The sequence below is a fragment of the Aquarana catesbeiana genome, linkage group LG13 (assembly GCF_042186555.1).
Source record: "Aquarana catesbeiana isolate 2022-GZ linkage group LG13, ASM4218655v1, whole genome shotgun sequence".
Classification (NCBI taxonomy): domain Eukaryota; kingdom Metazoa; phylum Chordata; class Amphibia; order Anura; family Ranidae; genus Aquarana; species Aquarana catesbeiana.
The window spans coordinates 90,078,916-90,102,864 of NC_133336.1; the positions used below are offsets into that span (position 1 = coordinate 90,078,916).

At 41.7% G+C, this 23,949-nt stretch overlaps 1 protein-coding gene across 1 annotated transcript in view; it reads right to left on the bottom strand.

Moving 5' to 3' along the window:
- The window catches only part of TTC6 (tetratricopeptide repeat domain 6), a 305,088-nt gene that overhangs the window by 212,841 nt on the left and 68,298 nt on the right, over positions 1–23,949 (bottom strand). The window contains exons 7-11 of the mRNA XM_073610036.1: positions 19,450–19,609; positions 17,075–17,179; positions 12,837–12,941; positions 5,561–5,635; positions 1,556–1,935 (exon numbers count right to left, since the gene is read on the bottom strand). Of these exons, the coding sequence (XP_073466137.1) occupies positions 1,556–1,935; positions 5,561–5,635; positions 12,837–12,941; positions 17,075–17,179; positions 19,450–19,609 (825 nt within the window). The remainder of the gene's footprint in view (positions 1–1,555; positions 1,936–5,560; positions 5,636–12,836; positions 12,942–17,074; positions 17,180–19,449; positions 19,610–23,949) is intronic.

Below are 23,949 nucleotides of genomic sequence, written 5' to 3' on the forward strand. Positions count from 1 at the left end.
TAATTGAACAAGCTGAAGTTGATTGCCTACTGTGCACAGCTGCACCAGATTCTGAGTGCTCCAGTTTTAGTAAATACCCCCTTTTCATCATTATTTATACCCAGGTACTCAGGGTAATAGGATGACTACAGTACATAAACTATACTTATAGAGAAAAACTCAAAAGTGTTTATAAGAGTAAAGCTAGATACATACTATACAATTTTCTGCAGATTTTTTCTTTTAGATTTACCAAAACCATATAATAGGAGGTCAAACCTAAACACCTTCAATTTGTATGCAATCAGGCAGGTCCTTGTACTACATAGTTGAAGGGAAATCTAAAGGAAATTTAACAACAAAAGTTGTATAGTGTGTATCCAGCTTAAATAAGGAGCTTTAGTGACCAAGTAAATCTATACCTTCTGCTAAGATAAGTGTGTGTCCCTCTAGGACATTTTTTCTCCAGTCGCCCCAACGGGTCATGTTTTCAGGCTCTCCATTATTTTGCACAGGTGATTTGATCAATTTCATTGCCTTAGTAATTACCGCAGCCATTTCATCTGAGGGAAAATATGACCTGTTGGGGCGCCTTGAGGACTGGAGGTGAGAAACACTGCTCTAGGATAACATTGGGAATATTACTTTGCAGATGGTAACATTTGCCAGCACATGATGAAGTTTGGCAGCATTGGCTATCCATTCCCTCTACCAACCTGAAATGTTTAACCAAGGAGCAGATAAGGACAGTGGTTTTCAGTCCCTGAAGAGCTCGAGTAGTTGTTATCAGGACAAAAAAAGCACAGAAAGCAATTAGAAATATTGTCAGGTCTAACCACTCCCTGCTTTCTAATTTTTTATCTTTGTCCCCTTTGGAGAGATTTTCCATCACATCCTAAATCAATATGGTAAGAGGGATGGCAATAAAACCTGACAAAAGCATAACCCTCCCTGCTCTATCCAAGATTAAACAGTGAGGTTGATTTACTAAAGGCGAATCGGCTGTGCACTTTGCAAGTGAAGTTCCTGCAGAGCTTAGTAAATGAGGTGAAGCTCTGCTTACTTCAATCATCCATTTTTTTTTTCATTTTCTTTGCATGTGATTGGGTATTCTTATAAAGTGAAGCTTCACCTCTTTTATCAAGCTCTGAAGCAACTGCACTTGCAGAGTGCACAGTCTATAGTCTATTGCCTTTAGTAAATCATTCCCAATATGCTCTGCCTGGAGTTGGGCTTAAAGACTTGCTCTGTTTGCACAACAAATTTTTTAATCAATAAAGTTCATATTTTTTAATCATATACCGTCTAATGTGCCGCTAAAGTCCGACCCAGGGCTCTTTTTTTCCCCTGTTTTTGTTCCTATTCTGTATCTTCTCAGAATGAGGAATTCCAATACGCACACACACTTCTGTTAAGCAGGTGTTCAGTACCCGCTATAACATTGCAGATTCAGTGAAGCCTGCTGTGGAACTTTTGGGAAATACAAATAGCAGAAAAGAAGCTATCATCCATAATCCATCATCTATTTGCACAGCAGCTTATCCATAAGCTTGTTTTTTACATCGCAATAACTTACCTTTTAAGGGTCTGCAGTGGTCGTTTTAGCTCCTGTAATATAATTTTCAGTTTCTTTGGATCCAAGTGTCCTTTCTTCTTCTTATATTTCTTCCTCTTGACATGCTTCAAAGTCAGTTGTGGAACAGCCCCCACCTCTTTATAAGTCAACTTTTTGTCTTGGTCAGTAAATAAGGCTATCTGTGCAGAGATGGCTGGAATTATTTTGGGGCTCTGCTCCTCTGTTTCTTCACCTTGGCAGACAGTTACAGCTTCTAGTGGCCTGTAATGTTGCTGCTTCCATGCTGCAAGCTCTTTCATACTTGTTTGAAAGTCAGCTGAAAGATGGAATTTACTTTCCCCTAAGATCAATATATTTGGAGAAGAAGAAGAGTGTGTTTTCTGTGGGGGAAAAAGACAAAAGTATAAAATCTGATTGCAAAGATTTTATTATGCAATGGAAAACAGTACTGCTCATAGCAACCAGTTAGATTCTTCCTTTTTTTCTTAACCCTATACCTGAAGACAGCAAAGAAGGTTCTGCTTTCAGGCGCATTGGTCAATATAAATTGATCACTAAAGAGGAGTTTTTGCAAATAGCAATAGTATAAAGGGCTCACCTTTTATTTTATGGAAAAATTAAGCAAAAAAGACTTTCACACATAGGGTCATAAATAATGTACATACATAAAAGATAAGTAGAGCTGCCCCTTGACCCACCTTATACCCCCTCTGATCCATGGGTTGCACAGCCTGATGCAAACAATGCAAATCCTTGTGGCTTCCAATTGTCTTAAAATAGTTCTAAAGTCAAGACAGTGTTAACCTTAATGATATCCCTGCATTAAGGTAAAAAAATGTCCCAATAGTTGTATGCTAATGTCAATCAATTACTGTGAGCAGAGAGCAGGAGGCTGGGTCAACCCATGCTGCGTGTGCCTATGGACACACACAAGCCTGACTCAGGAGCATGCCCTTATGAATACCCCAACAGCAGCCGGCTTGCTATGGGGGCATTCACAGAAGAGGAGGAGAAAAGAACACTGGTGGGGGACCCCAGAAGAGGAGGATTGGAGCCGCTCTGTGCAATACCACTGCACAGAGCAGGTATGTATAACTTTGTGTATTTACATTCACATTTATGCAAAGAAACAAGAGCAACAATCTTCTGCACTCAAGAGAAGTGCAATGGTAGTGGAGGGATCACAGGTCCTTGATACTTCCAATAAAGGCACAGGCTTTGCTGCCTCCTAAGGGTCGGATGAGCACTCATCTGGAACACTGTAAAACAAAGTAAAACAAAGAAAAGAGGGCGCATCAGCCTTGTGTATTACCCAAGTGGTAAGTTTAACCACTCGCTGACCGGGCTATAGCCAGGTGATGGCTACAGCGCGGTGGGATAACTCTGGGAAGGCATCATAGGACGTCCTTCCAGAATCACGCTCCCGCATGCCCCCTGCGGCACGCAGCTGGGAATGTCAGTGACCGTTGGGTCTTCCAGACCTGGCACATAACGGATCGGAGTAAAGGGCCAATGACAGCGGCCCTTTACCATGTGATCGCTCCATCCAATGACGGAGCTTTTAGATGTCAACAAAGTGGAGCATGTCTGGTTCAGCTCCTCCCCTCTCCCTGCACCAATCGGTACAGTGTGCGAGGGGAGGAGGGAGACGGTGCAGCAGCGCTGTGAGCTGGATCTGAAGTTCCCACAGCGCTGATCTGTGCCCATCCATCCTCATTCATGCTCATCCATCCCCATTCATGCTCATCCATCCCCATTTATGGCTCATCCATCCTGATCCATGGCTCATCCATCCCCATCCATGGCTCATCCATGCCAAATCAGTGATCATCCGTGCCACATCCATGCCACATCAGTGTTCATCCCTGCCACATCAGTGCTCATCTGTGCCACATCCATACCACATCAGTGCTCATCTGTGCCACATCCATGCCACAACAGTGCTCATCCGTGCCACATCCATGCCACATCAGTGCTCATCCATGCCACATCAGTACTCATCCATGCCACATCCATGCTCATCTGTGCAACATCCATGCCACATCAGTACTCATTCGTGCCACATCCATGCCACCCATGCCACATCAGTGTTCATCTGTGCCACATCAGTGCTCATCCATGCCACATCAGTACTCATCCGTGCCACATCCATGCCACATCAGTGCTTATCCGTGCCACATCCATGCCACATCAGTACTCATCCGTGCCACATCCATGCCACATCAGTGCTTATCCGTGCCACATCAGTGTTCATCCGTGCCACATCAGTGCTCATCTGTGCCACATCAGTGCTCATCCGTGCCACATCCATGCCACATCAATGCTCATCCATGCCACATCAGTACTCATCTGTGCCACATCCATACCACATCCGTACTCATCTGTGCCACATCAGTTTTCATCCGTGCCACATCCATGCCACTACAGTGCCCATTAGTGCCACTACAGTGCCTCACAAAAGTGTAAAATTGATGTTCCTAGAACACCTGATGGTGCTCCCTGCATGCTGGGCCTCTGTATGTGGCCAGGCTGTGTAAAACCCTCACATATGTGGTATCGCCATACTCAGGAGGCGCACAGGAATGTATTTTGTGGAGCATGTTTTGCTATGTACATGCTATGTGTTAGAAATATCTTTATAAATTGACAACTTTGAGTAAAAATAAAAAAAAAGATGCGTTTTCATTTTCTTTCCACATTTGCCAAAAAATTGTGGAAAAAAAATGACATGTTTAAAAAACTCATTATGCCTCATAGAATATACGTTGGGGTGTTTGCATTCCAAAATGGGGTCATTTTTTGTGCGTTTCTATTGTCCTGGTGCTCCAGGGCCTTTAAAATGGTAAGAGAAAGTCAAGAAATTATATGTGCAATTTGTGCTCCCTGTGTGTTGGGCCTCTGTATGTGGCCAGGCAGTGTAAAAGTCTTACACATGTGGTATCGAAATACTCAGGAGGAGTAGCAGAATGTATTTTGGGGGGGAAGTTGCAAATATGCACATGCTGTGTGTGTGAAATAACTTGTTATTATGACAATTTTGTGGAAAAAAAAATCTTCATTTTGCAAAGAATTGTGAGGAAAAAGTTACAACTTCAAAAACTCACCATGCCTCTTACTAAATACCTTGGGATGTCTACTTTCCAAAAAGGGGTCATTTGGGGGTTATTTGTAATTTTCAGGGCCTCAGTACATCAGATGTGATCAACTTTCAGTGATTGGCACCATAGCTTGTGGACTCTAACTTTCACAAAGACCAAATAATATACTGTACATTGATTTGGGTTATGATAACCAAAGATATGTAGCAGTATAAAATTTGGCCCAAAGGAAAGGGAGAGCCACCACTACTGGCCCTTTCCATTACTGTAGACTTTATCGGGAGGCTACAGCCACTGGGCTACCTGGATCACTTTTACTGAACAGCCAATCACTGGCTGAAAAAAATAACACTGTGCCTACACCCATGAGCTTATTTTAATCAATTCAAGTCCAGGACGTTTTAAAATTACCTAAGTATGTGAAGTGGTTAAAAGAACCAAAACAGAAAGAACACTTCTGATTTAAACTTTTAGAAAAAGTAGAAGCACCACTCCTAAAAGGTCTGAGTCCAAAGTAACTTCATTCCATTTAAATCCTCTACCAGGATATAATTTTATTTGCCTAATTGTACTTAGAAACAAAATACTTCTAAATGTGTACATACAAAAGGCCTCACATGTGAAGTGTTTGACTAAAGAACACTTCTTTTCTCCAAGCAACCAGTTAGTGTCTCCTTTACATCTTCTAACCTGCTTTAGGGAGAGGAAGGGAGAAGAAGATTGATTGCTATAATGAAAAGACTATTTTCTTCATAAATGAAACCCGAATTTCCAAAAATGTTGAAATGTGCAAACACAAGCTTGCCACAAAATGTGTCTATACAGACTGGAGATCAGGTAGAAACACGTAGGACATTTTTATATAATTAAAAATAAAACAGCCTTCGTTCTCCATTGATATCCTTACCTTAAGATTTGGAGTAGATAAAGTTGGAAAACCAATGTTTGGAAAAGAATTATGTCTTCGAGATAAAACTCTGTCCTATTAATTGAGAAAAACACAAGTGTTAGCTTAATACTACCATACAGGTTACCCTGAAAAGTATACTGTCACCTTACACTTTCAGGGCAAAGTATGTGCCAATCCCTGGGGCAGAGCACTGTCTAATGACACAGGGGGTGACATCCCAATGTACTTTAACATAAATGTTTATGAATGTTATTATTCAGACTGTTACACAAAATAAAATTTATTTAGCTTTTCGGTACCTTTCCTATAAAAGTACTGTAAATACGGTATGCACTTTAACCATATATATAGTGCTTTTTCTCTCCAAATCTCCTTGAGTCCCAGAGCTTTTTTCTCAATTAGGCAATATCTCAGTTCCGCTTGTTATATATATGTTTTTTCTGGGCGGAGGGGAATTTTTTTAATTTGGTAGCATATTTAAATACATCTATTTTTATTTCCTTGGTTTTTATTGGGAATACAAAGTAAAAAAAAATATTTTAAAAAAACGGCATTTCCTGTCGTTTTTCCCAATGCAACTTTTAAGTTATTTGCAAATCCCATATATTTTTTGCAAAATATACTCAACAAAGTCTGCTGATTAAAATGATTGCACAATAACGTGACTTTTATGTAACAGATTGGTCAAGCTTAAAGTGAACATAGGTGTTTTAGTTTAGGAGAGCTACAGTATATCTCCCTTCCTACACTACACTGTGATGTATACAGGGAAAAAAGCATTTTCATAAATTGCTTGTGTAACATTAAAATGGGTTGATGAGGGCACAGATTAGCACAACTTTTTCACAGGTTTGAAATTGCTAAAAATTCAGATGACATTGTGTTCACTTACAGGAACATTTGATAACTGTGGAGTGAACTCAACTGACATCCACATCATTTGATGTCATTGGGGTCAATTCACTAACGATTATCGCATGCGATAATGCGGTCACATGAATCATTTGCATACATTTTTGCATGCGGTAAAAAAAATTAAATTCACTAAAAATGACAAATGTACAATGTACCCCATACTCATTCACATGGGGGGCGGGATCTGGGGGCCCCCTTGTTAAAGGAGGCTTCCAGATTCTGATAAGCCCCCTGCCCACAGACCCCCACAACCCACGAGCCAGGGTTGTGGGGAAGGGGAAAAGACCCCCCGCCCCAAAGCACCCCCTCCATGTTGAAGGCATGTGGCCTGTTATGGTTCAGGAGGGAGGGGCGCTCGCTGGTTCCCCCCCCCCCTTCCTTACCTGCCGGGCTGCATGCTCAGTTAAGGGTCTGGTATGGATTTTGGAGGGACCCCACGCCGTTTTTTTGTTTTAATTTTGACATGGACTTCCCTTTAAAATTCATACCAGATCCAAAGGGCCTGGTATGCATTGGGGGTGGGGCCCCACACTGTTTTTTTTTTTCATAATTTTTAATTGCCGGCATGTTTTCTTTACATTCAGCTGTCAGCGGGGAAGCCGTTGACAGCTGATGAGTCATCTGTTGTTAAAGACAGGCCGGCCGGCATCCTGAAAATATGCAGTAATTACAGCATTATCAAAACTTTACCGCAGTAGTTATTTACCACACAATTCAAGTGAATTTACACAAATTTTTCCGCATGCGTTATTTTACCTCATTTTTTTTCAGCGCTATTTAACTCTTAGTGAACTGACCCTATTGCTACCACCTGGAGATTAATCTGGGGAAGAAATACTTTTTTTTTTCATAGTATTTTATTGAGGAAAATTCTGAAATATATGAACAAGTATAACAGTAGGTATATGGGTCTAACTGCCTAAGGATATACAAAAGTTCTGTAGCAATCACAAAGATGAAACGTGCATACCAGTTGTAGGGAAAGAATAGTACACAACAGTGAGAAGCTGAATATGTTAGACAATTGTACAGTTTGTAATTAAGGCGTGAATTTTGTTTCTCTGAAACCGGGAGGTGACTGGTCTTTGAGGAGATAAAATTCACATTAGATTTTACTGTGCTGTGGTTTGAGCTGGTTTCTTGAAACAAACTGTGTTGACTATTAATGTTTCTGTAGGGTGATGTGGTTACGTTTTTGATGTGGCAGGTATGAAATAGTGAGAGTTACTTGTGATTAGGGATGAACTCAAGGCTGACAGTTCTGCTGGCAGCCTTGGTTAGATCCGTTGGTTGGACGTAGGGGGATAAGGAGGGATGTAGTTTGAGAGAAAGGGGTATAAAGATGGGAGGAGGGTATGGCTGTGAGATGAGAGGGTGGAATAGGCCGAGACGGGGGAATGAGCCTCCTTCTTAATGACCCTGAACTTCAGCCCATCCATCCTCGATCAGGAAGGAATACTTTTATTCAATTTTAAGATGTATATATTTCTTATGACAGGAAGAGTCTGTCACTGTGGGAAGATAGGAAAATGTGACACAGGATTCACATTTAGAGTGAATGTGACATCCCAGGCTAGTGTTTCTGGGCAGAGAAAACTGTGGATTTGGCTTTCTCTGGATTCTGCAGTGCAAAATCGGAGCAAGCAATTCTGTGTCTGGGTTTTGCTAAACACCTGCAACCTGGCTGGTACACAGGTGTGCAGTGTCGTTATATACTGGGGTCTGAGGATAGCTCAGAGTTCCCAGTTTGGGGACCGCTTCCAGTGGGGGGAGATGGAAGGTTTCATCAAGGGGCCAGAGGGCCCAGTCAGAAGCCAAGGCTCTCTACAGTTCTATACCACATACCAAGGGACTAGCATGTATTTGCAAAATATTATCCCAAACCAGTCATCATGATGACGAGTTCATATCATCCTCGCTTGAACATATACTCAAGCATAATGCTTTTTCCTTTGACAGTCGACACTTCCTCCAGGTTCAGGGGATGGCTATGGGCACCTGCTGTGCCCCTGGCTACGCCAACCTGTACCTGGGGAAGTGGGAGCGGACTATATTCGAGGGTGAGGATTTCTCCGTGTACCTGTGCCACGTTAATATGTGGCCCAGGTACATAGATGACATCTTCGTCTTTTGGGACAGTCCAGAGGACCTACTACATAAGTACTTGGCTGCCCTAAATCAAAAGGGGTTTAACCTAAAGTTTACTGTGTCATCCAGTACCTCCAAAATCACTTTCCTGGATGTTGAAATTTATAAAAGACCCTAATAATGTGTTATCCTGTAAACTGTTCTGAAAATTAACTGCAGGGAATACTATTCTACATTCATCCAGTTTCCATCCCAGGCCCCTAGTTAACTCAATTCCTTACAGCCAGTACTTGCAAACTGAGTGCAACTTCACTAATGATTCCTTACAGCGAGACTACAAACATGAGGCAAAAGGCCTCAAACGATGCCTATTAGAGAGAGGATACAGTCATAAATGCCTGAAAAGGGCATTACCCGGGTAGCCAACATAAATAGACATGATCTTTTATTCTCCAATAAAAAAGGATGAATCTACCTCTAATCAATACACAAGAATCATCACCACATATTCCAATGAACATCTTAAAGTCAGACAAATGTTTAGTAAATACTGGCATGTCTTAGCCTCAGATCCCACGATAGGAACGTTTGTTCCTCCAGCTCCCCCTGGCACCTGCAGACGAGCCACCTCTGTCAGTGACATCCTAGATAAAAGTGAATTCAGGGGTTCAACTCAAGGTGACCCATGCAAACTATTTGGCACCTTTCCTTGTGGCTCATGCGCATACTGTCGATACATGGACACTCGGAAAAATATACGATTGCCCAAAGGCTGGACCTGTACTCCTAGGCACTTTGCCAATTGCCAGACCATGCTAGCTGTTTATTTGCCACAATGTGATTGTGGCTGTTACTACATAGGTAAAACCATACAAAAATTATGCCAAAGAATCTACCGTCACATTCAGGCCATGAAAATCAGCAACCCGAATCTGCCTCTGGGGAGACATGTGGCACAGGTCCACAACTACCGTTTCCCTAGAGTCACAATCTTGGTGCTGGACAGAGTACATCCAGGCTCTCGGGGAGGAGAATTTAACAAGTTCCTCCTCCCCAAACATGAGCTAAGATGGATCTCAGACTTGAACGCCACCTCACCACCTGGCTTAAACGAGGCCTTCAATTTTAAACCATTTTTTCTAGGGCTTCTCATCTGGAGGTTTTGAGAGAGATATGTGACCACATGCCCTCACACTTCATGTGATACATATATATATATATATATATATATATATATATATATATATATATATCTTGAGACATGTGTATTATCATATCTCTACAGTGCCTCTGCATATCTGTCTTTTCATGTTAACCCCACTTTCACCATCTTTTTAGATGGTTTTCCTGGCTCTAAAAGTTATCGCTATGTATCCACAAATGTCTTTTATATAGTATGCAAACATAAGTGTCCATTTATATTTTTACTTACCATTTTTTTGTTTCTTTTGAAATTACATATGTATTCCATTCCTTATTGTTATCAATTATATCTTTGTTCTATACCATTTAGGTTTTGCGTCATCCCTTCAGTCTATGTCCCCTCGCACAGCTTTTTTGGATACTTCAACAACTTTGTGCTGTTACCTGTTATCAGCCCTGCCACTACTATTTTTTGCATCAGAGCCCCCCAGGCAATTTTTGCACCTCGGGGCACCCACTCTGGGCTCAGTTCCATATCTGCACTATGGACCAGCGTTATACACCGATCTGCGCATGCGCAGCTTGTCTTCTCCACTCTGACAGGGACATACCGCTAATCTCGCGTGTCGGCGGCCCCGTGACGCCTGACATCATCGCGCCGCTTGCGCTTTGACGCTGGACGCTGCTTGTGCCAGGGGATCATCTAACAGACAAATTCCTGGACATGTCGCAACACAGCTGATCGGTAGAAGCTCGTCAATCCTAGGATGGGCCCTCCGGTCACCTGATGCCTATTAGCACCAGGTATTGGATTTCTTCCCTGCCTAGGGCATGTACCACTGGACTTTTCCACCTACAAATAACACAGGTACACTACTAGCCAGCTGCTGCACAGCCAGGATCACACAATCCCACATGGAAGGCAGTTCCATTCACATCAGCAGTGACAAGTAAGTCTTGCTTTTTGCATATGACCCCTTTTGACTGCTTTTGGTCTTTTAAGACAATGTAGGCTGTTGTACTATACAGGTCACTCACCTGTTAAACATTACTATGCCTATACTATGATAAATCTCCCTGTGTGCACGTGCTAATATGACACTTATATAGTTAGTACATCCATATTGTGAGTCTCTGTCTCTGCACACTATATACCCAGCAGGTAACTATACCATTTTTCATACATATATTTATATATTTTTTGCATCCAGGGTCGTCTGCATTTTCACCGATCCGTGGGCTCTGTTGCCTAGTTGGCAGGTGTGCTTTATGCCCTACTCATTCTACCCCGATGCACTCAACCAAAACTCTACTACGGTGAACCATATGTCATTAGTGACCTGAGGATATCAACATATTCTCCACATAACCCTAGAGTTTTCTTCCTGTGTGGGCAAGTCCGTTCATTCGGAAAGTCCGTCGTAACTCCGTCGGGAAGACCAGCGGACATAGTCTGCCGGAAAGTCCAGTCGTGTGTAGACAAGTCCGTTCGTAAAAAAAGTCTGGCAGAAGTCTGTCAAAAGTCCGTCGGAAAGTCCATCGGACCAGTCCGGTCGGAAAGTCCGCCCGTGTGTACGCCCCCTAACAGGTTTTCTTCTAAGATTGCCCTGTGTTTGGCTCCATTCATCTTCCATCAACTCTGACCAGCTTCCCTGCCCCTGCTGAAGAAAAGCATCCCCACAACATGATGCTGCCACCACCATGTTTCATGGTGGGGATGGTGTGTTCAGGGTAATGTGCAGTGTTAGTTTTACGCCACAGATAGCATTTTGCTTTTAGGATAAAAAGTTCAATTTCGGTCTCATCTGACTAGAGCACCTTCTTCCAAACGTTTGCTGTGTCCCCCACATGGCTTCTTGCAAACTGCAAATGAGCCCTTTTATGGCTTTCTTTCAACGATGGCATTCTTCTTGCCACTCTTCCATAAAGGCTAGATTTGTGGAGTGCACAACTAATAATTGTTCTGTGGACAGTTTCGCCCACCTAAGCTGTGTATCTCTGCAGATCCTCTAGAGTTACCATGGGCCTCTTGGCTGCTTCTCCGATGAATGCTCTCCTTGCTCGGCTTGTCAGTTTAGGTGGACGGCCACTTAAGTCGTTTGTCACTGTTACACGGGCGTGCACAATTTTAAAGAGGCTGGGGTGGGACAAATTTAGATGGGGGGGTGCCCAATTTTAGTCTTGCCTAGGGCAGCACAAAACCAAAATACACCACTGACTACATACCATAGTGCCTCCTGATAAAAATGATGAATGCCATCCCATTAGAGCTGTTGGAGGTCCTCCTCAGAAAAAGAGCCTAGCCTTTCATTCCTCGACATCCTGCTGTTTGCAGGACAACCTAAATTTCACAAAAATGCACCCCTTTGGGGGCGCCCTGGGTATTCAAACTGTGCGCATGTGCAGTCTCCTTCCCTAGCTGTGTGCACTGCACATGTGCAGAGTTTGAACCTTCTGGATCAGCTGCTAAGCTGCAGATGGGAGAGGACGGACTGTGAATGCGTTCAGTTTGCAGAACACAGAATGATGAGGAATGAAGGACCAGGGCTTTTTTAGGAGAGGACTCCCGACAGCAGCATCAATAGTTGATGGATCAACAGTTCCAACAGGAGTAGCTATGGTATGTACTAATCATTGGATATATAATTGCAATGGGGAGATTTTCTAAAAATCTTCCTGACGTTATATTTTAAAGTATGTCTAGAGCCAAAACTTACTTTTTTCCTTTTTAATGGAGTGTGAAGGGTTACAACCCCTGTCAGGGTTTATACTACTGTCTGTCCCTGCTCAGGGAATTCACTGCCTCTATTTGTACTGGTAGCTAGTGTCACTAATACAGAAACATTCTGGTTATAGATACTCTAAACACAAGCTAAAGTCTCTCATTCTGAGCAGGAGAAACAATGACAGACAACAAAGAATGTACAGTATGATTAAATACACATGCATTCCAGCTGAATAAATAGCTTCACATAATATCATTTGTTCATCTCCTTGTACCAATAGCTTCTAAATAGCCATCTGAGTATGTACAAATTTGAAGATAACAAGGCCTGTAAGAACTTGTCTTTCAGTGTACTTTCGGAATAACCACATATTAATAGAAGTTCTCACATCATGGAATTACCAGCTTTGCAAGGTCTTCTGGGTCCATATTCTCTTCCTCTGATGACTCACTTTCAGTCTCCATCGACAGTAATCCTTCTGTTGCTTCCTGTTCATCTAAGCAGCTCTGAAACATATAAAAACAGATCATAATATATATATATATATGTATATATATATATATATATATATATATATATATATATATATATATATATACTGTGGCTATACAGTAAGTGACATGGAGGGAGCCTGTTTCAGCAGTGAACGTGTCCCTAAAACATTGGGACAGATATCCCAAGGGATAAAATGGTAAGTGCTCCCATTTGCCATGAGAGCAGACTGGGTGCAAACACATGGTGTCTGGAGTAGGGATGGGAAGGCCTGGAAAACAAAAGGAAAATTCAGGGAAAGCAAAACTGTTTTTTCGCCCCTGTTTTTTTCAAAGCTAAGAAAGGGAGTGTGGAATATGTTTTTTACAATGATAAATAATATATCTATGACATGGTATTCATCTACATAACATAAAGACCTTAATGAAAGATTTATGAGACTTTATGTAAAATCTTAAATTATTGCAAGTTCTCTCGGCTGAAGACAAGCAAATCCTGGAATGCAATTCAAGTAACACTGTACTTTTCAATGCAGTTCGCAAACAAGAGAAATATGCATTTCTACCACTAGGGGGAATTGCAGGGGAAAGGCTCCATTTGAGCTTGCTTGTGGGCTCCATCTTATACCTCCTAGAGTTGGGTGATTGTTGGGATACAGTAGGTGATAGTTTCTGTCCTCTCAGGCCTTAATTGATAGGTAAGAGCGTAAATTTGTCTGACAAAATTAGTTTATCTTATTTGACCTTTAAATGATTCCTATTAATGTTCCCCACCATCACAGCATATAATGTTTTCCTATAGTCTGGTAAGTAAATAGTTTTTTCTTCCACTCAGTAAAATGGTGAGACCAACATATTGAGAGTTTGAAAACATTTCCAAGTGCAATTTCTGCTGAGAACAAAGCTGCAATTTGCAAATATTGTGAGAAGAAATATGATTTTCCAGATGCTACAAAACACATCCTTGCATGCCAGAGGGGCCCTAAAGACATTCAAAAATACTTTATGGAATGAAATGATGAGGACCATAATGAAAGTGCAAGTAGCTTTTCCCTCCAGAGTTCTCATTACAGATACACTCTTTCTGCTGTTTCTGGATCATCACAAAGTGTTTCTTCACCAGCAGCATCTTCAAGTAAGAAAGTGTTACAAACCACCGCCTCCCAAAAAATACACAATCCCTTCATTTATAAATAAAATGACACCTTAAAATCAGGAGTATATTGATCAATCTCTTGCAGGAGCTTCTGGATATATGCTTCCGGATCAGCATTGTTAATAACTGAAAATGCATATTGGCAAGAAGCATTTAAATTATTATGAGGGAAAGGGTGTGTGTGTGTGTGTGTGGGGGGGGGGTTGGTTACCTTTTATCATATGTATAGGTGAAATGTTCTTCACATATACAGTCCTTGTTGTTCCATTTGTAATATAAAAAAATACAATTTATAAATCGCAAGTTTAGTTTATTTGCTGAATAAGCTGTATTTTTATTTCAAGCATAATCCTTTTAAATGCACTGCATTTTTTGTTCCCAATGTGACAAAATGACTTTAAATTTGTAGAACTACTGCACACTGAATTTATTTTTAATTTTTCCATAAATTTCCATTTTTCAGGAAAAAAATAGGGGAAAAATGTTTTTTTTCCCATGGCTTCAAAACTTCCAGAAATTTTGCATCTCTAGTCTGGAGCCTATTTGGTCCAAACAGAAAGACCACAAAGCCACAATGAAATCCAAAAATGTGAATTTGTGACCGAGGAAGGACGGAGGTAATCCCTGTTTAAATAGCCCCGTAGGGTTGAGCTAAGAATCTGCAGTCTGTGTGTGGCTATTTCCAGTCTGATAACTTATGGAACCAGTTCAGAGTAGTACCTTCTTCTGAGTGTCATCAGTACCAGAACTATGCAGGCACGGTCTGTTGAAAATCCATCCACCACTGCTCACTAGTACTGAAGGATTTCCTAGTGATCTTTGAAGGAACTCTAGGGTTCCATGCAGCCATGGTTGAAAACCTGCTCTAAACTAACTAAAAACATTTCCAATGCAGTGATGACATCATGTGGACATTAGTGGCATTGCACATGATAAGATTTATTTACAGATGAATTTCTGGCAAATATAAAAACACAGTTTAATCCAGTTATATTTTCATTAAAAAAAACAATAAAATGTATTTTCATAAAGAACTAGGATAATACTATATATACAGTGGGGACAGAAAGTATTCAGACCCCCTTAAATTTTTCACTCTTTGTTATATTGCAGCCATTTGCTAAAATCATTTAAGGTAATTTTTTCTTCATTAATGTACACACAGCACCCCATATTGACAGAAAAACACAGAATTGTTGACATTTTTGCAGATTTAAAAAAAAAGAAAAACTGAAATATTACATGGTACTAAGTATTCAGACCCTTTGCTCAGTATTTAGTAGAAGCACCCTTTTGATCAAATACAGCCATGAGTCTTTTTGGGAACGATGCAACAAGTTTTTCACACCTGGATTTGGGGATCCTCTGCCATTCCTTCTTGCAGATCCTCTCCAGTTCTGTCAGGTTGGATGGTAAACGTTGGTGGACAGACATTTTTAGGTCTCTCCAGAGATGCTCAATTGGGTATAAGTCAGGGCTCTGGCTGGGCCATTCAAGAACAGTCATGGAGTTGTTGTGAAGCCACTCCTTCATTATTTTAGCTTTGTGCTTAGGGTCATTGTCTTGTTGGAAGGTAAACCTTCGGCCCAGTCTGAGGTCCTGAGCACTCTGGAGAAGGTTTTCGTCCAGGATATCCCTGTACTTGGCCACATTCATTTTTCCCTCGATTGCAACCAGTCATCCTGTCCCTGCAGCTGAAAAACACCCCCACAGCATGATGCTGCCCCCACCATGCTTCACTGTTGGGACGGTATTGGACAGGTAATGAGCAGTGCCTGGTTTTCTCCACACATACCGCTTAGAATTAAGGCCAAAAAGTTCTATCTTGGTCTCATCGGACCAAAGAATCTTACTTCTCACCATCTTGGAGTCCTTCAGGTGTTTTTTTTAGCAAACTCCATGCAGGCTTTCATGTGTCTTGCACTGAGGAGAGGCTTCCGTCGGGCCACTCTGCCATAAAGCCCCAACTGGTGGAGGGCTGCAGTGATGGTTGACTTTCTACACTTTTTCCCATTTCCCGACTGCATGTCTGGAGTTCAGCCACAGTGATCTTTGGGTTCTTCTTTACCTCTCTCACCAAGGCTCAGTTTGGCAGGACAGCCAGCTCTAGGAAGGGTTATGGTTGTCCCAAACGTCTTCCATTTAAAGATTGTGGAGGCCACTGTGCTCTTAGGAACCTTAAGTGCAGCAGAAATTTGTTTATAACCTTGGCCAGATCTGTGCCTTGCCACAATTCTGTCTCTGAGCTCTTCAGGCAGTTCCTTTGACCTCATGATTCTCATTTGCTCTGACATGCACTGTGAGCTGCAAGGTCTTATATAGACAGGTGTGTGGCTTTCCTAATCAAGTCCAATCAGTATAATCAAACACAGCTGGACTCAAATGAAGGCGTAGAACCATCTCAAGGATGATCAGAAGAAATGGACAGCACCTGAGTTAAATATATGAGTGTCACAGCAAAGGGTCTGAATACTTAGGACCATGTGATTTTTCAGTTTTTCTTTTTTAATAAATCTGCAAAAATGTCAACAATGCTGTGTTTTTCTGTCAATATGGGGTGCTGTGTGTACATTAATGAGGAAAAAAAATGAACTTAAATCATTTTTTTTTTTAAATGGCTGCAAAATAACAAAGGGTGAAAAATGTAAGGGGGTCTGAATACTTTCCGTCCCCACTGTATATACACACGTATATATATATATATATATATATATATATATATATATATATATATATATATATATATATATATCCCCTGCCAGCACTTCACTTTTTCCATCTATCTTCCATCTATAAATGTAATGCTCTGATTCATCATAGAAAACTCAAGTCTAAGGAGAAGGCCTACATGCCTTTGTACCAGGGTCCAAAGAGGAGCAGGATGATATTTTTACACTTTTAAGGATCTCCCTCACAAAGCATGGTTGCCATTTCTGGAATATTTATGTAGATCTCATCCCAGCAATTTTCATTATTTTTTTCCCAGTATTACCTCATATTTAGAGAACAAGGTTTCCTGCATTAAAGACAAAGGGGCAGAGAATTTAGGAGGAGCTGGCGCCCAAAACATCTTTAAGCTTTCAGAGTTCAGAAATGCCTGGGAAATAACAAAAAAACATACTGTCACTGACAACTACATGATCACAGTAAATTATAAAGTTCCATCAACATCCAAACTCCCAACAGCTCTACATGTCCATTGTCTTACACTGCTTAACATTTATGCTTATAATATACAATGAACCATTTGCTTACTGGGCACCTAAACCCCCCTCCTGCCCAGACCAATTTTCAGCTTTTAGCCCTGTCACTCTTTGAACGAGAAATGCGCGGTCATACAACACGGTACCCAAATGAAATTTTTATCATTTTTTTCCCACAAATAGAGCTTTCTTTTGGTGGTATTTGATCACCTCTAGGTTTTTTATTTTTTGTTAAAAAAATAAAAAGACCGAAATTTAAAAAAAATACAAAAACGTTTTATGTTTTGTTAATAAATTTTGCAAATAGGTAATTTTTCTCCTTCATTGATGTACGCTGATGAGGCTGCACTGATGGGCACCAATAGGCTGCATTTATGGGCACTGATAAGGCAGCACTGATGGGCACTAATAGGCGGCACTGATGGGCACTAATAGGCGGCACTGATGGGCACTAATGAGGTGGCACTGGTGGGCACTGATAGGTGGCAGGAACGAAATTCACACCATGTATGGCCTGCCTTAGCTTAGTCAATGTGGTAAAAATTCACTTTATAAAAATTACCCAATTGCATGCAAGGAAAATAAAAGTAATTCTGCATGCAGATGATTGGATGAGGAAAGTCAGCAGAACTTCACCTCATTTACTATGCTCTGGGGAAAATTCTTTTGCAAAGTGAGCTGCCTTTGATAAATCAACCTAATGGCCTGTACACACGATCAGAAAACTGTACAAATATACCGCTTTCAAATCGATGGAACGATAATCTGATCGTTAGTACACAGCTTTTGACAGCCAATCATGGCAGTTCAACAGATAATATCCGATGGGAGAAGCACAAAAAGTTTTCTTGTACGATACCAAATCGTACGATTTTTGTTCATTCAGTTCAGTTTGCGTACGAAAATACAATACAAATACAATACATTACATCACCTCAGAATTTTTGTTCTGTCATACGAGAATCTTTATAACTTTAGTAACCTCTTAATTTTAGATATGAGATTAGCATGCAAAAAAAAAAAAAAAAACAGAAGATCATTCGTCCAATAATCTCATTGTGTGTACCAGGCATAACTGTACTTGCATGCACCAACTTAGCTGCACAATGTGTCTTACTCAGGTAAGAGCAGAGGCAGACAGCATTGCTTCTTGCAGGTTTTTTCTTCTATGTTCAGACCTGCGCAGCAATATTGTACTGCTAAGCAGATAACAACATTGAATTAGTTCCGATCTTTGATATGTGCACAGCAGTTAGGACACCATAACCAGTTGACAGAAAGGCTTGAGTTTTAGTTAAGAAAGAAAGTGAGGGTTTTAAAGAAAACAAACAATTGTTCTTACCTAGATGGATGCAGCATTGGTCCTACACACCGCCTCTAAGACCGAGAACTGAGCGAATAAAGACCGCTCATCACTCAGTTCTTGGTTTGCTCTGAGCACAAAGCAGTGACTGTCAGTCTCCAGCTCTCTGCTTTGCCCCTCTAGCGCTCACTCGAGAGCTGGGCTGTGGAGGGGGCAGGAGCGGCTTGCTCAGGCTCTCAGCAGCACGCTGAGAGGCTAAGCCAGCTGCTGGTGAGGCATCTTAGTGGATCCCAACATTAGAGTCGAGATCCCTCCAGAATCCGGAGTGGCTGAGTGATGTATATAGGTCACAGGAGTGCAGGAAGTGCACTCCTGTGATCTCCAAGGATATAGGGTCAAAATAGTTTTGACCATACTTCTCCTTTAAAATTATAATGTATGATGTATAAAATGGAGCTTGGTAGAATTTTGATTTGAATACTCCTTCCTCACAGGCGTTCCATACACTGTGTCCACTCCACCTCCAAAGAGCTCCATAGCTCCAAAAATGGCAGGCCAAGGAATAGATTTACTAAAGGCAAATAAACTGTGCACTCTGCAAGAGCAGTTGCTCCAGAGCTTAGTAAATAAAGTGAAGCGTCACTTTGCAAAGAATATCCATTCACGTACAAGGAAAATTAAAAATACAGCATTTTTGCTTGCACATGATTGGATGATGGAAGTAAGCAATTTATAAAATTCTGGAGCACCTGCACTTGCAGAGTGCAACTGCACTTTTCAAAGTGCATAGTCTATATGCCTTTAGTAAATAAACCCCAGTATCTGTAAAATCTTTGAATAAGCTTTTCTTCTGAAAGTTACCTGCTCTCCAATGAGCTCCATACGAGGTCCTTCCACATAATACTCAGCAATTTTCTGCCACTCCTCTAAGCTACGTGCACTATGAGGGGGCAGAGTGACAATACCACCAGTCTGACCCTTTGACCGAAGCACTGAAGTAGGGATCCCATCCTGCAAAATTCTTTAACAACAAAATATGAAGTTAGTTAAAACATTTACATAATTCATTATATTTTTCTCTCTTCTCAAAAGTAAACTCTTATGCCCTGTACACACGGTCGGACATTCCGACAACAAAATCCATGGATTTTTTCCGACGGATGTTGGCTCAAACTTGTCTTGCATACACACTGTCACACAAAGTTGTCGGAAAATCCAATTGTTCTGAATGCGGTGACGTAAAACACGTATGTCGGGACTAGCCAATAGCTTTTGTCTCTTAATTTATTCTGAGCATGCGTGCCACTTTGTGTGTCGGATTTGTGTACACACAATCGGAATTTCTGACAACGGATTTTGTTGTCGGAAAAATTTTATAGCAAGCTCTCAAACTTTGTGTGTTGGAAATTCCTATGGAAAATGTGATGGAGCCTACACACGGTCGGAATTTCCAACAACAAGGTCCTATCACACATTTTCCATCGGAAAATCCTATTGTGTGTACAGGGCATTACAGTTGCTTCTGTTTTTATGGTCTGTTTTGCACTCTTTAAACCACTAGCCAACCCGCTCACGCAGAATTACTGTGGCAGGTCGGCTCTCCTGCGCGAATCAACGTACCTGTACGTTAGTCAGTGCAAGGGGGAAAGCGGGCGCACCCACCGCGTGCCGCGGGAGCGTGCCCAACGGACTCTATGTCCACCGGTGACCGCGATTGCGGTGAGGATAGGCAGAACAGGGAACTGTAAACAAGGCGATTCTGCCTAGTGACATCACATCGATCTACTGTTCCCAGTGATCAGCAACAGCGATTTCTGTCATGTTCCTGGCAGCCCATCCCCCCTACAGTTAGACACACCCAGGGAACACACTTAACCCCTTGATCGCCCCCTAGTGTTAACCTCTTCCCTGCCAGTGTCATTTTTACATTGATCAGTGCATTTTTATAGCACTGATCTGTGTAATAATGTCACTGGTCCCCAAAAAGTGGCATTTGGGGTCAGATTTGTCCGCCGCACCGCAGTCTGGCTAAAAATCGCAGATCGCCATCATTACCAGTAAAAACAATTACAAAAAAAATCCCTAAATCAATCCCATAGTTTGTAGACGTGATAACTTTTGAGCAAACCAATCAATGTACTCCTATTGCGATTTTTTTTAAACCCAAAATATGTAGAAGAATATATATCGGCCTAAACTGATGAATAAATGTGTTTTTTTATATATTTTTTGGGGATATGTATTATAGCAGAAAGTAAAAATTGTTGGTCTTTTTTTGCCATGGCTTCAAGTAATAAAAACGGCAGAAGTGATCAAATGCCACCAAAAAAAGAGTAAAAAAGGACATCAATTTTGTTTGGGTACAGTGTCACACAACCGTGCAATTGTCAGTTAAAGCAACGCAGTGCCGTATCGCAAAAAAAGGCCTGGTCATTAAGGGGGCAAATCCCTCTGGGGCTGAAGTGGTTAACCATAGTTCACCTTTACCAAAAAACTGCCTATGCAGATACGGGGTGTCTATAGATAAAAATAAACTGTTCAGCTTTGACTAAAGTCAAATAATGCCATTATAATAGGTCTAATCCATTTACGTACCTCCCAAAGCCTGGCTGAAAAACTTCCAGAGATGGCATCTTCCTACCCAACCCTTTTGCTGCGATGTTGCTAAGACACTCCCAGCTGATTCAAACCCCCTTGCATGTGCTCTCTCTCTCTCTCTCTCCTGTTGGAGTAGCTCTCTGATTCCTTTTGGATTGAATCATATGGTAACTGTACTGTCTGCTTCATTTTGTAAAGCGTTGCGCAAACTGTTGGTGCTATATAGACCCTGTATAATGATATAGATCCTGTATAATGATAATAATGGTGGACCCCGCATGTGGGGCAGGGGTTTGAGAGCTCATTCCTGTGATGATGGGGTGAGCAGTAACGATTAAGAGTGTCTTAGCAATGGCCTATCTACAAGGCAGGACAGGATGATGCCACCTCTAGAAGTTTTTTGGCCAGGCTTCGGGAGGTAGGTAAATGGCCTACACTTATAGCAAGGGCATCATTCTACTTTAATCAAAGCTGCACAGTTTGTTTTTATTTATAGTCACTGGCAGTTTTTTTTTTTTTTATTTACACTGCCTTTTGACAGTTAAAGTGTATCTAAAGTCAAGTTAGTTTTGGGTAGTCGGTAAGAGTTATCGACCCTTACAGGATTTTATTTCTGTCGGTATTTCTGTTAGGGATTTTTACCCGGTTTGTTTGTCCCTAATGACCAGTCCAAAATGTTGAGTTTTCTCTGGATCAGCAATGGAAAGGAAGTCTTCTAATGATGATACTTGTTGCTGTGGCAATTATAAAAGGGTAGGTCAACACCACAGCATGCTTTGAGTCTGGAGAGATGCTGGGGATGCCGTGCAAACATAGCAGCTGTGGCAGCTTGCACTGACAAGCCAGGCAAATGCATGCGTGGAGGGATGCCGTGCAAACCTAGTTGAAGGGTGCACGGGGTGTGTGCACTAATGAGGTGTCTTAAAGTGGTTGTAAACCTACTAAAGAAAAACCTGAAAGACAAAGGCATAATGAGCTAGTATGCATAGCATACTAGCTCCTTATGAAATACTGACCTTAGATCAAAACCCCCGCAGCGGTCCCAGTACACAGCTCCGGCCGGCGATATCGCTCCCAGAGTTACTTCCGGGGACCGCAAGCTCCGGTGCTGTGACTGGCCAGAGCCGCGATGACGTCACACTAGCTGAAGCAACAGCATGAACGAGCCATTGCTTCAGTGCACATGTGCCGATGACGTTGGCATATGCTGATACAGGGGATATCTCCTAAACCGTGTAGGTTTAGGAGATATTCGGGGTAGCTACAGGTAATCCTTATTATAGGCTTACCTGTAGTAAAAAGTGGATTGTTTATGCCACGTACACACGATCGGAAATTCGGCCAGCAAAAGTCCGATGAGAGCTTTTGGTCAGAAAATGCGACCATGTGTATGCTCCATCTGACTTTTGCTGGCTGAATTCCAGCCAGCAAAAGACTGAAAGCATGTTCTCAATTTTTCGGTTGGAAAAAGTTCCTATCCGAAAATGCGATCGTCTGTAGCAATTCCAATTCCGACACGCAAAATTCCTACGCATGCTCGGAAACAATTCGACGCATGCTCGGAAGCATTCAACTTCATTTTCTCGGCTCATTGTAGTATTGTTGACGGTTCTTGACAGTCGAAAGTTCAGCGAACTTTTGTGTGACCATGTGTATGCAAAGCAAGCTTGAGTGGAATCCTGTCAGAAAAGCCATCATATCTTTTTCCGACCAAAATCCCGATCGTGTGTACGCGGCATAAGGGTTTACAACCACTTTAAGCCTGGTACACACTAATAGTGTTTTTTCTTCAATCCAGTGGGTTGAAGGAAGAAAAACTGACAACTCCGGTCGGAGCCGCTGTACTAACGATCCAACGTTACTACAACGATCTCCCCCCCTGAGCTGTTGTGTCCTGACAGGGGGAGCACTGATGGGGAGCAGGTCGGCTGTTGGTTTTCCTGCATCCTTGGCAGACAGAAGCCAGCCACACAGCCGGCTTCTGTCAGGCCAGCTGACATACATACGGGCCAAATGTCGGCTTTACTGGCTCTCACATCCCAAATCTACATGCCATATACCACCTTAGAGTGTAAGGTCCTTGAGAGCAGGGATTGATGTGAATGTATAACATACAGTGGGCACGGAAAGTATTCAGATCCCCTTAAATTTTTCACTCTTTGTTATATTGCAGCCATTTGCTAAAATCATTTAAGTTCCTTTTTTTCCTCAATAATGTACACACAGCACCCCATATTGACAGAAAAACACAGAATTGTTGACATGTTTGCAGATTTTTAAAAAAAGAAAAACTGAAATATCACATGGTCCTAAGTATTCAGACCTTTTGGTCAGTATTTAGTAGAAGCACCCTTTTGATCTAATACAGACATGAGTCTTTTTGGGAAAGATGCAACAAGTTTTTCACACCTGGATTTGGGGATCCTCTGCCATTCCTCCTTGCAGATCCTCTCCAGTTCTGTCAGGTTGGATGGTAAACATTGGTGGACAGCAATTTTTAGGTCTCTCCAGAGATGCTCAATTGGGTTTAAGTCAGGGCTCTGGCTGGGCCATTCAAGAACAGTCACGGAGTTGTTGTGAAGTCACTCCTTCGTTATTTTAGCTGTGTGCTTAAGGTCATTGTCTTGTTGGAAGGTAAACCTTCGGCCCAGTCTGAGGTCCTGAGCACTCTGGAGAAGGTTTTTGTCCAGGATATCCCTGTACTTGGCCGCATTCATCTTTCCCTCAAATGCAACCAGTCGTCCTGTCCCTGCAGCTGAAAAA